The sequence below is a fragment of the Danio rerio genome, chromosome 19, assembly GCF_052040795.2.
Source record: "Danio rerio strain M-AB ecotype USA chromosome 19, GRCz13ab, whole genome shotgun sequence".
Classification (NCBI taxonomy): Eukaryota; Metazoa; Chordata; class Actinopteri; order Cypriniformes; family Danionidae; genus Danio; species Danio rerio.
Genome location: NC_141039.2, coordinates 44025001 through 44041735, shown reverse-complemented (window position 1 = coordinate 44041735; position 16735 = coordinate 44025001). Strand labels below are relative to the sequence as shown.

The window sequence follows — 16735 nt, the reverse complement described above, 5'->3', positions numbered from 1 at the left end:
GATCCAAAATTTCCTAATCATCCCAAGAGACTAAACAACATTTAATTTTTTTATTCATGCATAAACATTGATCAGAAAATACAGAAAATACAAACAAGAAGCTCAATCCCATTTGCTTGATGTGTGAGAACAAACCTCATTGGCTCTTGCAGAATTCAAACATGCCATGTGACATGCAAGAATGAATCTCATTGGTTCTCAAGTGTCAAGCAAGCATGCATGAGTGTCCGTGGCCAAAATCCAAATGTAAACACTGTTAGCTGATCAAGGTCTATACTGTTGAATAAAACGTCTAAATTAAATCCGTTCATTGTATAAAGCAATTGTGTCTCCGCAATAAGGATTGCTTAATTTAAATGGCATTATCTTATAACTCTTCATAAAAGTTTTTTAGACTCACTTTTAGGTGAAAAGACTTTAAGCAGAGGGATAGAGAACCCTGAAACAGTAGAATGAACCACAAACTATTCCAGCAAGTTATACTCAGAGGATGCCTTTCCAGCCGCAACCTAGTATTGGGAAACACCTATACACTCACACTCATACACTACGGCCAATTTAAGTAATCTAATTCACCTATAGCACATGTCTTTGGATCGTGGGGGAGACCGGAGCACCCAGAGGAAACCCATGTGAACACGGGGAGAACATGCAAACTCCACACATCTGGCACTCGAACCAGTGACCTTCTTGCTGTGAGGGGACAGTGCTAACCACTGAGCAACTGTGCCGCCCATTTTAAAACATGAAAATGCATTTATACATACTTGTTTACAACTAACTTTCAAACTTGCACTGCACACATTCCTGATTTACAGGAAGAGTAAAACATAACAAATGCTACAGTCCTTAAATATATCATCCAAACAAGCACAAACTCCAGAGTTCCAGACATCTCTAAGATTTAAGACCTCTGAGGTGTTTCTACACGGTAATTTGTATAACGCTTCTCTGATTTAGCAGAGTGTGTGATTACATCTGATTGCAGTTTTTATCCAGCGGAAACATCACGGAAGACTGAATCATTCGCACTCACTAAAAGACGTTGGTCTTTCAGTGCGAGCAGACCATGCTCTTCAGTCTCTGTTTGCACGACATGACCTTGAATGTATGTCTTCTGTATTGAGCTGAACAAGTGGAGAGAAGGCGGCAAGGTCATGTCTGTGAGGTCTGAAAACAGACCTGGTGAAACACTGAAAGCAAGCTTTCACTTTCAGGAGGTGTAAGCAAACAGGTTTGAATGGTAAAGATATTTCGATTTGAAGTGAATGAAGCAGGAAAAAAAGGTCACTTATGTCATTCTCTTTAGATCGGTCTTTTTGAGAAAAAGGTAAACATACAAGTGTATAGGAGGAAAATCCTTTAAAGGGCCATGAAACCCCCTCGTTTCAGCAGGGTGTTTTCACACCTCTACTTTGGAAAAAGTCAGAAAAGTGGGCGTGTCCAGCTCTGTTTAGGGGGGAGTGTCGGAGGAAGAAAAGTGGGATGGTGTGGGAGTGTCTATTTGGGCACGCGCGAGTTTCAGAGTCAAAATACACACACACACACACACACACACATACATACAGGAGAAAGTGATGGTGTTTAACCTACATGGACATCTGTAGTCGAATTATTTGCCAAATTATTAAATGGTGGACTTTAACTGCAGTTTGGCTCTTTCATTCAGGGAATTCATTCATGCCCCTCCCGACAAACGAGATATTTGATTCGAGGAGCTGCTCTAAGCGTGTATTTTTCATGCAATGTTTTATACCACACGGCTTATGAGAGAAAAAAAAACCTCAGCATTTCCCAGAAACTTAGATGCACACGACAGGTAGCGTCAGAAATCCGCGCGTGTTATTCCGGTCACTAAATGCGGTAAAAACCCTACAGTTAAAGTTTGGTTGTGGGGCTAACGTGTTTACACTCTGTGCAATAGTTTGTTAGATACGAACAAACTGAATAAACAAAGAGCACTGGTCGCTCACTTACCAAATGAGACAGGACAATCACCAGCAACTAGAGCCGCGTCTTTATGAAGAGAAGACTACAAACGAATCTAGATCTCAGCGTTTGCAGATGAGAACAGCTCTCAGGTAAACAATAATCCTCCTTAGACACGTAAGTTATTGTTGTTGAGCGTCGCATACACTGTAATCCACACGTGACTCTGAGCTTTCACAGAGAGAAAATGAAAACGAAACTTAACTGCAGCAAACTATAAAAGCAACACTTCACGCTTTTTTTGCCAACACAACGTGGCGTCTCTGTCCTGAAAACACGGTGATAGTAATGAATATTAATGAAGTTGCACAATAGAGCGCGCTGATTGGTTTAAACCAAGCCTTACTCATGCATTAATGCATCACACTGTAAGACGTATTAAGACACACTCTGGCACAGACGTCCAGTCTGCACGCTGGAATACACGCTATTATGTCATGACCGTGACGCAGCTTCAAAAATTCGTTTCAAACCGGAAGTACGAATTTGCTTGAAATAATGCAAAAACAACCAATTTACACTTTTTAGTGAAATATAGGTGTCCTAATAGTGTTTTTAGCAATGTGGGACACATATACGACTGTCAACAGCTCAAAAAATGTGTTTTGGTGTTTCGTGACCCTTTAAGGGGCACATAGTTTACCCCGGTTTTATGATTTAGTATTAATATTATGGTTCATCTGAGTGTGCCAGTTTAGATTCAGTTCCACACACAGTTCAGATGTTTTTATTATTATGTGTTCAACAGTGTTATGTTGGGGGTGTTTACACAGCTCGCTGTTTTAGGGGCGTGTTGCTTCACATGAATATTAGTTTCGGCTTCCGGCCCAATGTAACAAGGGGGCGGAGCCAAGAGTTCCCCCGCTCTGTGTTTGCGACAGGCAGACAGAGAGAATCCAAGCTAGGATACATGTACGACTCGGACACAGACCAAGCAGAAAGTACAAAATCATTTGTGTCTCTGTATAGTTTTACAGCCAACTGTGTGCTAGTTTCAAGTGCCGAGCTTGTACACAGAGACTAATAACCACGCACACTGAATTAACTTTGACTGACTGAACTTTGACTCTCAGTGGTGCGGCAGAGACATGAAGTGTCCCGAATCAACGCGCCACGCAACGTCATGCACCAGGGCAAACACAATGGTGCTACAGGTTGTGCCGACCCGAAGCGCCGCCGCGTGCACCCAGACAGAAACCCAAGCCCAGAACTCCAAAATGCACGACGCTGCGCCACACAGAAAGGCGCTTATAGTGTGCGACCTGCAGGCAATTTCGTTATTTTATTTCCAATGGAGAGACGCGCACATGAGGCAACTTGCTTGCACTTTTCCAGCTGCACTAAGATCACCAGGAGCTTCTGTGTTCGCGAGAAATGCAAACGGCTGAAGTTTAATCGTCCAGGGTCACAAATAACTTCCACAGTCTTGAAATCTTAATCCAAAACAGCAGTGTTTCTCAACCACGTTCCTAGAAGACCACCAACACTGCATGTTTAGGGTGTCTCCTTTGTCTGTCACGCACATTGCATGTCTTTTAGTCTCTGCTGATGAACTTATGATCTGAATTAGGTCTGTTCAGTTAAGGAGACATTGAAATGTGCAGAGCTGGTGATCCTCCAAGAACATGGTTGAGAAACACTGCATTAGAGCACTTTTGGGATGTGCTGAAACTGGAAATTCCCATCATGTATGTGCAGCTGACAAATCAGCAGCAGCTGCATTATGCTATTAAGTCAATTTGGACTTTGCTCAGTCTATCCCAGTGTTTCCCAACCCTGTTCATCTCGTTTTACACTTGAACAAGTAAATGAAAGTAAATGCCTAATTGACCTAGTTATGCCTTTGAATGTCACTTTAAGCTGAATAATAGTCTCTTGAAAAATTTCTAGTAAAATATTATGTACTGTCATCATGGATTTAATTATTTATTATTAATTAGTTACCGCTGTGGCGACCCCAGGTTAATAAAGGGACTAAGCCGACAAGAAAATGAATGAATGAATTAATGAATTAGTTATTACAACTATCATGAATAGAAACGATGAAAAATCGTATATCCATTAAACAGAAATTGGGGGAAAATATGCAGGGGGATAGGGGCTTATAATTTAGGAGGGTTAATAATGCCGACTTGTGTATGGATTTACTAAAGAAAAAACTTTAACAACATGAACATGCGAGTCAGTCAGTCTGACTAACATGAACAAACCCGAAAATGCTGCTCATTAGAAGAGGACTATTGAGTTCATCTCCACCTCTAAGACTTGCTCTCCAGCCTTTATTGATAACAGCGGGCTGACATTTACCACAAATGCCACCTTGTATTCGGGAGCCTCAAAATCAAAAGCATGTGCTCTCAATGTGTTCAATAAGCTGCCTACGTACAGTCTGACAAACGTGGATATTTAATAATTAATAACAAACCTCAGCACAAATGAACTAAATTAACTTAATAGAGGCATTAGGAGAGAGTATTAATCAGTGCAGGTGGGATTGGCTGTACATTTTGAGCTTTTTGTGTGTCCTGTTGCTCCAAAAGTTTTTAAACGAAAAGTCCATACTTATCCAGCTTTCATGTGATGCATAAATCTAAAACAATCGGCACTTATTAGTGGTTCGGTCGTCCAGAGTCACAAATAACTTCCACAGTCTTGAAATCTTAATCCAAAACAGCAGTGTTTCTCAACCACGTTCCTAGAAGACCACCAACACAGCATGTTTTGGGTGTCTCCTTTGTCTGTCACGCACATTGCATGTCTTTTAGTCTCTGCTGATGAACTTATGATCTGAATTAGGTGTGTTCGGTTAAAGAGACATAGAAATGGGCAGAGCTGGTGATCCTCCAAGAACATGGTTGAGAAACACTGCATTAGAGCCCCTTTGGGATGTGCTGGGACTGGAAATTCACATCAAGTATGTGCAGCTGACAAATCAGCAGCAGCTGCATTATGCTATTAGGTCAATTTGGACTTTGCTCAGTCTATCCCAGTGTTTTCCAACCCTGTTCCCGGAGGCACACCAACAGTACATATTTTGTCTCCCTAATCTGACCCATTAACTTCAGGTATTTGAGTCTCTTCTAATGTTCTGATGAGTTGATTCAGGTGTGTTTGATTAGGAAGAAGTTGAAAATGTGTACGGTTGGTGTGAATTCAGGATTAAGATAGGAAAACAATGGTCAAGACTATGGACTGAAGAACAAATATGGTATCAGCACAGTGCTTTATTTTTGGAACAATCTCTGGCAAATTTGCAATAGTGGTGCAATTCAGCATCTGAACAGCTTGCATCACATGATTGATGACTGACTGAATCCATCACAACCCTGTCTGCACATTCAGACCTGACTGACAGACTGTTTATGTGCACTAGATGGACTGCAAAGACTCACCTGATTGACAGAAATCAAATAACATGGGAAACCAGTTGAGCTTCTAATGCGTTCTGCCAGCAGCATCCTATTTAGACTGGTGTTTTTCTCACTTTCATTCCTATTCAGATGTGGTTATTACGCTCCATTGATTCTGCATGTCATTAATTCTCACCATTTGTTTGCCTCTACCTCATGATAATTTCTCACTTCTCTATGCACACAGCACGTTTTTCTCACTTTTATTTGTTCTCACCGTTTTCACAGATCTATTTTGGGGTTGAAGATGTGTCCCTTCTGTATTCATTTCATAACCCGCTTCCAGTGACAAGTATAAAAATGTGTAACCAAGCAGTGCATGATAAATGTGTTTAATAAATACGGATAAAAGAGAGCAAAGGGTTCAAGCATCAATAAAAGAATAATCGCTTTTTGCTTTTTTACACATTATAGTACATGTATTTTTAATTGAACTTTCCTCGGCATTAAACTCGTTAACACACAATTACAAATAAGGAAAGATAAGGATAAAAAATTTTTAAAGGCGTTTTCAAGCATAAATAAAATAAAAATGTAATAGCTTTTTGTTTTTCAGACAGTATGGCATGTCCTTTTTAATTGTATTTTCCTCAGCATTAAACTCACTGGCAATCATTTTAATATTTTAAACTTAGCTTTTTTTTTACTTTATATTAAACTTTACAGTTTTTATTTTTTTTTTCAAAATATATAAATAGTTTATATGATAACTTTTTTATTAGTGCATATCTGAATAATGTTTTTTTTTACACAAATATTAAATAAATATATATTGAAAATACAAAATTATTTAATTTTATATTGACATGTTATTTTCTTATTTTCACAAAAGTTATTTGAAACATGAGACACAATGATAGACAACAAATAAATGTTTAGACTTTAAAGAACATATAAAAACAACACAGGCTCATTGTGGATATGTACCCCTGTCTACATGCCTGGAGAGCACAAATTAAGTAGCCAGAGGTACGTCTAGGTGCAATGCTATGAAACAGTATGACGCTGCCAACAGCTTCTTTTCCTTTTCATACTACCAGCTAACCATTTACCTTAGTACAGATGGCTTTTCCGGTGTTAAAAGTTTGCCCAGTAGCTCACCGCATACATCAGCGGACGTGGAATGTGGAGCAGAGTTGAGCGCAATGGCGAGGTTTGAGTCTGGTGAAGACGATTCCAGAAACCTGATAAAACCAAAGCTAAAATGCACAAAAAAACAACAGGCCTAATTGATGTGGTAAAATCATGTGGCTGCGACTGATTTTCTTTTACTACATCTTTTAAATTAAGGTACGTCTGGGTGGATTTCCGTTTTAAAATGAACGCTACAGTTATATGACTCCGCCGCCAACTTTAATTCCTCTTTGCACTACCATTTGACTGCTTACCTCAGTACAGACAGCGGTGTTAACAGTTTGTCCAGTAGCTCACCACATATGTCAGCGGACATGGGAGGTGGAGCGGAGTTGACCGCTACGACAAAGTTTGAGTATGGCGAAAAACGGTTCCAGAAACCTGATAAAACTAAAGTTAAGTGAATAAATAAACAGCCGGCTTAAAACGACATGGTGAAATCCTGTGGCTGCGACAGCTTTTCTTTTTCTAGATCGCTTTTAAATTATGTAGCCAGATGTACGTCTGGGTGCATTTCCTCCAACAGCTTCCGTTTCGCGCTACCAGTTGACCACTTACCTCAGTACAGACGGCTTTTCCGATGTAAACTGTTTGTCCAGTAACTCACCACTTACATCAGCGGACATGGAGCGGAGTTGATTGTGATGACAAGGTTAGAGTCTGGCAAAGAACGGTTCCAGAAACCTGATAAAATCAAAGATAAAATAAATAAATAAACAGCAGGCTCAAAACGGCCTTGTGAAATCATGTAGCTGAGACGGCTTTTTTTTTCTAGATTGCTTTTGAATTATGTAGCCAGAGGTACGTCTGGGAGCATTTTCTCTTTAAAATGAACCCTGCGGGGCGATGTGACACAGCCGACGGCTTCTGTTCCTTTTTGTGCCACCAGCTTACTGCTTACATCAGTACAGGAGGCTTTTCTGGTGGTACCAGTTTGCCCAGTAGCTCACCACATATGTCAGCAGACATGGAACGTGAAGCGGAGTTGACCACGATGACGAGGTTCGAGTCTGGCAAAGAACAGTTGGAGAAACCTCATAAAACCAAAGCTAAAATAAATAAATAAATAAACAACAGGCTTATAACAACGCTGTAAAATCATGCAGCTGCAGTGGCTTTTCTTTTTCTAGATTTCTTTTGAAAACACTATCGGTTGGTTTTAGGGATGGTGGTGGGTGGGTCAGTCGGTCAGTTAACCCACCTGGCCTGGTCGGCTGAAGTGTATATTGTGCACTCAGGTGGATTCACGCGAGAAGAGAAAACGCAAGATAAATTTGAGGTCATCAAAAAGCATTCAAAGCGGCCTTTGGTGAAGTTGTAAAAATAAAAACTGCTAGCAGACGTACCTCCAGTTACATATTTCACTGTCCCCAGAAATGTAGCCCTTAAGTATCTAGGTACGTATCTGCAATGAGCCTGGGTTGCAATGAGACATAAAGTCACATTTGTAAATGTGACGCATATGCAAAACAATAGTATGTCTTATGCATGTGTATCATCATATCATAAATAAAACATAACAGTCAATACAATAGAGGATAATTGTGTCTATTTATCCACTCCCTTGTTAAAAAAACGAAGCTATTTTAAGCATGACATAACATAATTGTCTTATATTAAATGGCAACAAATTTCCAGAGCAAAATGTGCTGAAGCTGCACAAACCACATAAATCAGAGGAACTCCAGCTATTACATTCATTTAACAGCACAATGTATTTCACAAATGTGTTTACATGTGTATAATTGATAGATACGCTGTCCTAAAGTTGACTGTTGACAACGTAATTCTGTTCTCTCAGGATATTAGCAAACGTGATTTAATGAAAGCGAGGAGGCATGAGACATTAGGCAGCATTTGGCAATCCATTTAACAGCTCCGTTCAGTCAGTAGGGGCTTTACTCGCAAATTACCTGAGGGACCGATAGTCAGGTGATTTTCTCCACTGGGGGCCAGCTGAGCAATTACAACATGTACACGCTTTTTACAACTGCTGCCATGTTGCACCACACGAGTCCCAAACTGTGTTCAATATTGCTCTCTATAATGCATTAAGTGGCGCTCACTGTATAAGGGATAATAAATAAGTGACAGCAACAGTGTCACACACTCTAGAAGGGTGGTCAGTGTGGTGAAATGACATGCAATTCCGATATTACATCAGTGTATATATTGACATGCAGTATATCTTCTTGCCAGCTATATTTCCATTCAAATATGCGAATTAGTCTTGCAGTGGGCATGGATGGTATTCAGACCCCCTTAAACTTTACTCTCTTTGTTATATTGCAGCCATTTGGGTAGATAACGTTTAAGACGTGAGGTGTCGGGTGGTGGAGGGATGCTAAGGTCGTGAGATAATGCAGGTAGGACAACTTTTGTTATTTATAGGGGTTTGGTCTAATGCTGATTGGATAATAGAACCATTGTCAATGATGTATTTGAACTGCTAAAACATCTGCATATGCTCCTCTCTAAATTTGTTTATAAAACATCACTAATGTACACACAGCACCCCATATTGACAGAAAAACACAGAATTGTTGACATTTTGCAGATTTATTAAAAACGAAAAACTGAAATATCACATAGTCCTAAGTATTTAGACCCTTTTGCTCAGTATTTAGTAGAAGCCCCCTTTTCTTTTTAGGAAAGATGCAAGTTTTTCACACCTAGATTTGGGGATTCTCTCCAGTTATGTCAGGTTGGATGGTAAATTTTGGTGGACTACCATTTTTAGGTTTCTCTAGAGATGCTCAAATAGGTTTAAGTCTGGACTCTGGCTGGGACATTCAAGAACAGTCAAGGAGTTGTTGTGAAGCCACTCCATTATTTTAAGGGGGTCTGGATATTTTCCATAAGCACTGTATGTTCAATTCAATTCAAGTTTATTTCCATAACATTTCTACAATGTAGATTGTGTCAAAGCAGCTTAACGTAGAAGTTCTACCAAATTGACTGTGTCAGTCCAGTTTTCAGAGTTGAAGTTCAGTTTAGTTCAGTTCATTGTGGGTTAATTTTCAATTTGGAGACAGTAGCGAGGAACAAAACTTCACCAATTGACTAAGGTGAAGGAAAAAAACAATTTCACCTCTGGCCAAACTTCCTGTGAAAAGCGGCAGCCTAGGCACCAGAGGATGTCCATCATGGTGAACTGCAGGTGGGTCAACAGCGGGTGTTCAGGCTGGCCCATGGGATCAATACAAAGTGTGCCTGTCATTGAGTCTTTCTGGAATCAGTCTCATGGTCTTTGCTCCTCTATAACTGCCACAGCATCTATTTAGGATACGGCCGGGTCCAGGATTATGGATACCTTGGCATAATTTCTTTAGCTCTTGGATCGCATCAATCGCATCTATTATATAGATCAAATATATCCAAAAGACTTTTCAAAATCACATTAGAAACCAAGGGTTAAGAAAATTTCCCAGGATACACCAGCCACAACAGCAGGATAGCTGCACCCGGAAGTAAAGCATAAACTAGTATTTTTGCCATTATTATGAATTTTTACAACAAACAAACACCTTTTAATATATTCATAATGGTGTTCGTGTTTTAACATTATGCTTTAAAAAAAAAAACACTAAAATAAAAACTGCAAAATATATAATCCCTAATAATAACTCCTGTATAGTAGTCTCACAACATTCTGACACTCGAATTCCCTGTTAGAAAAGAATAGTGGCCGGGAATGAGCTTTTTACAGTGTCTGCTATCAACATCATAGTGTTGTTTTCATATGTTTACATTGATGAATATGGCCACTGTGTAAATGTACAGTACTGTTACGATGTTAATGCCACATTAGATCGTTATGATAACAATATATGTCTTCAGTAATTTCAGTTGTAATCGTCTGATCTCATATGAAGCAAGAGATTGTGATGACAGTTGATGACGTGTGCAGGTGTTGAAGTGGTGTCCCATTTCTTAGGGGTAATTTTGAAGCCCTTATCCTTCACACTCTGTTTCAAGGGCCAATGGGAAGGGGTAAAATAAAATTGGGATTGGACCCTAATCTCACTTGTGTTTTTTTTTAAATATTATTATTAGATGTTTTTCAGTTATTTCACTCTTTGGGGTTTTATTTTCATTCTTTTTCACACCTATATTGGATTGTTTTAAAGGTGTGTTGAGTCTTTGGTTGCTTGTTTTTTTCAAAACTGGAATATCTCATGAAGATTTGCAAATGGAATTGGCTGTGTGTTTAGAATGAGCAGAACAACATTTCAGACATTTCACAATGTGGTCAGTCCACTTTTTTATGCTGCCAAATTGTGCTCTTTTTAATCATCACATGATCTGTTATAACAAAATCGCGTTACTTTTTTGATGAACTTGCTAAAATTGATAAAGGTAATTGTGATTCTATTGTAGTTTATGCTCATTTTTTCTTATTGGATAAAAAGGTTTATGCAATTCAGTTGTGCACATAAGCTATTTTTTTATGCACATTAAGACGGGCTTTCATTATCCAGTAGCGAGTGGGCAATGGTAAATGAAGGTGTAAACAGAATCTAAAACACTTTGAGCTCCACTTTGAGCACTCAGAGAGGTAGTAAAAGCATTAGACTAGACTGTTTTCATAGTGTAAATGCTGATGTGGTGAAATGTGTTCAAACAGGCACTGAGTGCTCCCATGATGTAAAGCGTGATGAAATAAGAGGTGAAAGGTCTTAATGAAATCTGACTTTAAGTGGCCACTAGAGACACATTTGAATGCATGTATACCTGCTGGAATCAGGGCCATAGAGGAAAACGTCTTTAGCACTTCTTCCCAGATGAGACACATCAATACTTGTGGCAGGTAAACTACAGTTCAACTTAATTTAACCAAGTCTGGAGTCAATTAAGCTTTCATTTTAGATAGAACAATATAGAATAGAATAGAATAGAATAGAATAGAATAGAATAGAATAGAATAGAATAGAATAGAATAGAATATTTATTGCTATTGTACAGAAATTCATTCATTCATTTTCCCTCGGCTTTGTTCCTTATGTATCAAAGATCACAGCAGTGGAATGAACCACCAACTATTCCAACATATGTTTTACACAGCGGATGCCCTTCCAGCTGCAACCCATCATTGGAAAACATCCATTCACATATATACACTACAGGCAATTTAGTTTCTTTAATTCACCTATATCGCATCTTTGGACCACCCGGAGGAAACCCACGTGAACGAGGGGAGAACATGGTTGTGGTAAAGAAGTAGCTGAGGCAAAAGCCAAAGAGGAGGTCTTAGGGAAGACCCAGGACACGCTGGAGGGACTATGTCTCTCGGCTAGCCTGGGAACGCCTCAGGATCCCCCCTGGCTGGAGGAAGTGTTTGTGGAGAGGGAAGTCTGGGGTTCTCTCCTAAGATTGCTGCCCCAGAAAAGTGAATGAAAATAATTGAATGAAGGTTCCTTTTCAGATAAATGTGTCATAGAAAGTGAAAACAGGTAGTCATTACTTTAAGGAACAATGCGGTTTTTGATTATTCAAACCAGTTAATGTTACCACTTAAGGCACATTTAAAGGTAAGTCGACAACAACCTTTTCCAGAGAAAAGCAATAACAAAAAGGGTAACTGTCTAGTCAATGATGATTTCTTCCAGGATTAAAAGAAATCATTACTTCTCAAATTTAGCATGCTAATACCTTCATTAGGGATTCACAATGCACTCACCCAGCATACAGAGTTATTAACGATTGCATTGCTGAATTAGGTAGACAAACAACTGTATTAGAAATTCACAAAATGATTAATAAAACAAACCTTTTACCAAAACATTCCAACTTAAACATCAGAATCCTGGTGTTTGAAGCAATAAATTGAGCAGATGTCTTCATTGTCTCATCTGTCCGCTACAGTAATGGGTCACCAGCATTGATGACACAACAGACACTTTATTAACGAGCCGAAGAGAAATATCATCTGCCATTTCTGCTGAGCACAAGCTTTGGGAGAAATGCCAGCCTGAATGAATCAGCCAGTGGCTACACTGTCAAAGGATGCATATTTTTTTCCCCATGAGCCTCTGAAAGGGCACTAAACACATCTACCAATAATTGGAGCCATAAATAGCTTCTAATACAGGCTGGGTGACGGCTGAAATTAACGCCGATGGGTCACAGCACTGATTATTTTTATGTATGAAGACACACCCTTGGCAGCGTTGCCCTGATAACCTGCAGGGGACAAAAAACTGCAACTTCGTGATGTATTTTAAGCAATTTAAAGCATCAAGAGAGTGCTGTTGTTGTGAACGTCAGCGTGTGGTGCATGAAACACAACACAAACTAATATTTAAGGCACAATTGAGAGTGTAATACTGCATTTATACTAGGGATGTAATGATTCACCTGACTCACGATGCGATATGATTCATGATACTAATCTCACAATTCATGATTTAGTCATATTTTTAAACAAATTAAAGGTGAAGAGATCATTCTTTTTTTTTTAACGCTACACATTGTTTGGAAAATAATATATTTTCTGCCATTATTTTAAAAACAAAATCCATAATAATAATAATAATACAAACTAAAACTGTGACTGCTGGAATTTGACTTTTAAAGAAACATCAGCAAATCTCTGTTTTCTGGCATGTATGGAATATTCACATTTCGGTAAAATAAATTTTCTCAAACAAACACAGAACACACAAACACTGCAGTGCTTTGTTATTTTCTCCATGAATAAAACTTGTATCAGAGTGACAGCAATGTTTTGTCAGTTTGTCATCCTCTGAGAAAACGGTTGATGGTCGCCTAGCAACCTACAACCTACAACCTACGAAACACAAAACACCGCCCCACCCCCTGTCTGCGGTAAAATTGTCAAGCGTTGACCAGTCCGTGGTGATAAGAAGATTAAGGACCATTGCCCTAGCTGACCAAAAATGGACTGTCTCACTGATTCCCCTCGCAGCAATTCTCACACTAATTGATAGAGCATATCAAATAACATGCAAGCATTAAATTGTAATAGCCTATACTCTTTTTTTTCATATACACCAGTTTAAACACTGATATTTTTGTTATTAAATTTAAAATAGGGAAAATTTAAAGGCCAAAGGCTTACGATTTTCAGTTAAAAATGACCTACTGATGTTTTGCTTTTATATTTTACATTAGGCTATTATTTGTGCATAAACATATCTAGATATAGTAATACACATACCGTTTGTTTGTCATCCTTACTGCAAACTTATATGAGCAGCAATATCATTAAATGTGGAGGGGGGCCTTACAATATTTTCCAGGGGAAAAGGGGGTCTCAGGCAAATAAAAGTTGGGAACCAGTTCCATATGGTGATGCATACGTCTCCAAAACCCGACAGGTGAACAAATCTAAACTTGCTTTTATTAAAACAAATATATCTAGCTAACAATAAAAACATTATAATAAACTGAAGAAGGCATGAAGGCAGCATTTTTTTTTAGATTTATGTAGAAAATAATCATTTTTATAATATTTTATTTCTTTAATTCTTTTTCATTTGTAAAGGTATTTGTGTATTGCTGTACATCCTGTGTCTATTGAGCAATGCGTACGCGTTTAAGGCACACAACTAACGCCTCTGCTCTGGACTTCAGACCTGCTTTCAGTTGGTCTATTGCACAGTCTACTTTAGTTCCTCAGAATAGCAACGCACCAACAATGCGCCTTAACACACCTCCTTTCTAGACCAGAACACCCATGAGTCCACAAAGTGGCGCAAATGGATTTATTATTAAAACAACATGGTGCAAAGTGGAAAATTAGGGTAAGGCTGTCTGAAAATAGCTACAAATCATGCCAAACATGTCTTGCGCCTTATTACGCCAGGTGTATAATGCCCTTAAAGTGGCAGGTGCAGGGCACTTAGAGTTTTTGTCTTGTTTCTACTCCAAATATCTAGCAATTCATCAAACAAGACAACATCCAAAAAAATAATCTATTTTGTCAGGAATCAATATCAGAATTAAGTGATTTTTCCTTAAAACAAGCTAAATAATCTGACAATGATGTCATCAAAATAATCTTGTTTTCACTTTGAAATAAGATTATTTTTCTTACAGAATTGGCAGATTATTTTGCTTTTTGACACATTATTGCTGAAAACAACACAATATGATTTGATTTTGGAATTCTTAGATATGTCAACTAGAAATGAGACAAAAAGTGAGCATTTTATACATTGATATTGTATTATATTATATTATATTATATTATATTATATTATATTACATTATTTTATATTACATTATGTGAAAAATAACCTTGAACTTCATATATGATTGAGGTCATATAACACAAAAGCACAAAGTGTTAAAATGCATAGTGCCTTAAATGAGCTACAACTATAGTGCCAAACACAAAACAGTGCATTTAAATGGTTAGTGTTAATTTGTTTGTGCATAGACGTGCCTAATGTGCTACTGCTGCATTATTCTAAGCCAGAAGAATCAGCTTGTGTATTTAAGAGACTAAAGGACACACAGGGGAACTCCACAAATGAAGGCATGTGGGAGTATCTGAAGTGGTCTGTGTACTTCAACAGTTTCACCTCATACCTTACATTACCCAGCAGCTGCTGCTGTTTTTTTTTTTTTTTTTTAAAAAGAGGATGTTCTCATTAGCAGAACGGCTTCGTGACAAGCGATGTGTCTTCCTCAGAGAAATAATTGCAGTTCAATCTATGGACGCTCAAGGACAGAGCCATTTTGAACTTATGAAGGAGAAAGGACAACAAAGGCTCATACTGGAACAGTGTGAACCCATGCAGGGAACACAGTGATATAGCAGTACGTGGGAAATTAATGTAAAGGATGCTTCAACTGGAGTAAGGAGAACACAATGCACATATCACAGTGGGTGTAATGCAAAAACACACACATTGGTAAACTAATAACGTACAATTATTGCTGTTGAATATGTAATATATGTCAAATCAGCAACACATTTAACACTACTAATGAAACATATTTTGATTTGCTGATTGATTTGCTTCCTTGGCTCTCCCTCCTGGCTTTGATTTCCAATTGACAGAGGTTTTGTGCTAATCTCCAACTGATTTTATCTGTACTAGAAAATCATTTTCATGTCAATTTTTCTACTCCTTTATCGGTATTGAGATCTGACAGCGTTGGCAGGACATTTCTGGATGAGCCGAGCCTTTCTGAATATATATCTTAAAAAGCAATATATTCAGCCGTATAATACAGAATGAGTAAACCAAATGGGATACCAAATAGAAATAATAACATTGATATATTATTGTTAGTTAAGCATTTTGGTCATTAATTAAGTAATTTTGTAATAACTCAGAGGACTGTTTGGTTGACTATGTTTTTAATGCCCAAAGAGCTTTTCTTTCTAAAATTGTAAAATAGTTTACTTTAAGTGTATTCCTTTAAACTGCATCTGCTTTATATACATATAAATATGGCCTTTCCCCCATATGTAACACACCTTACTTAATTTATTTAATAAACATATAAATGCTTTCCCAGAGATGGGTTGCGGCTGGAAGGGCATCCGCTGCGTAAAAACTTGCTGGATAAGGGTGCTTTCACATCTGTAGTTCGCTTCATTTGGTCTGGACTAAGGGTAATATATGATACATTGTTGCATCTTCTGCCGTCTTTGGGTCGTTTTCACACCACACTGCTGGCTTTGGTCCGAACCAGTAGAAACGAACTAAAATGCAGTCATCTGACAAAATCCAAGTCTCTCATTGGCCAGATGTTGTTAAATATATTTCCTAAGCTGCTTATTGATTGGACAGAATATACGTGCGGGAAAATGCCAGTGAACTCCCGCAGGTAAACAAAACCTTTTACTCTGGAGGGACGACTGTGCTGGCTGATTGTGTCCCTGCTTTAGACAAACTATACATTATGAAAATGAAGCGCGGCCACGGCTGGAAAACAGTGTTTAATGCATCGCTCGTCACTTCAGGAGGAGGCGTGAATTAATTTAGCTAAACTGCGACATGGTCATCTTGCGGAAATATTACCAACGATCCATCAGGTAATGTTTTCCCCTCTCTCTCTCTCTCTCTGTTGGTAAAGCGCTGTTAACAAATATTTTTCCTCCATATCCCATAATGCACAGCGCATCGGCCTACGGCAGCTGAATTAGTCCAAAACGCAGTACTTTTTGCAGTTGGACCTGTTTTAGTACGGATCATATTCTCACCACAAACGAACCGCTTCAG

At 38.5% G+C, this 16735-nt stretch overlaps 1 protein-coding gene across 4 annotated transcripts in view; it reads right to left on the bottom strand.

Moving 5' to 3' along the window:
- The window catches only part of LOC147832643 (uncharacterized), a 66854-nt gene that overhangs the window by 35547 nt on the left and 14572 nt on the right, over window positions 1–16735 (bottom strand). For 2 of the 4 annotated variants that reach the window (XR_015945421.1, XM_088651535.1), the window contains exons 3-5: window positions 7092–7217; window positions 6788–6914; window positions 6452–6598 (exon numbers count right to left, since the gene is read on the bottom strand). Coding sequence is in view for 1 of the 4 variants with exons in the window: in XM_088651535.1 (XP_088507661.1) it covers window positions 6452–6598; window positions 6788–6849 (209 nt within the window). In the remaining 3 variants the exon portion in view is untranslated. The remainder of the gene's footprint in view (window positions 1–6451; window positions 6599–6787; window positions 6915–7091; window positions 7218–16735) is intronic. The other 2 variants (XR_015945423.1, XR_015945422.1) reach the window with 2 other exon arrangements.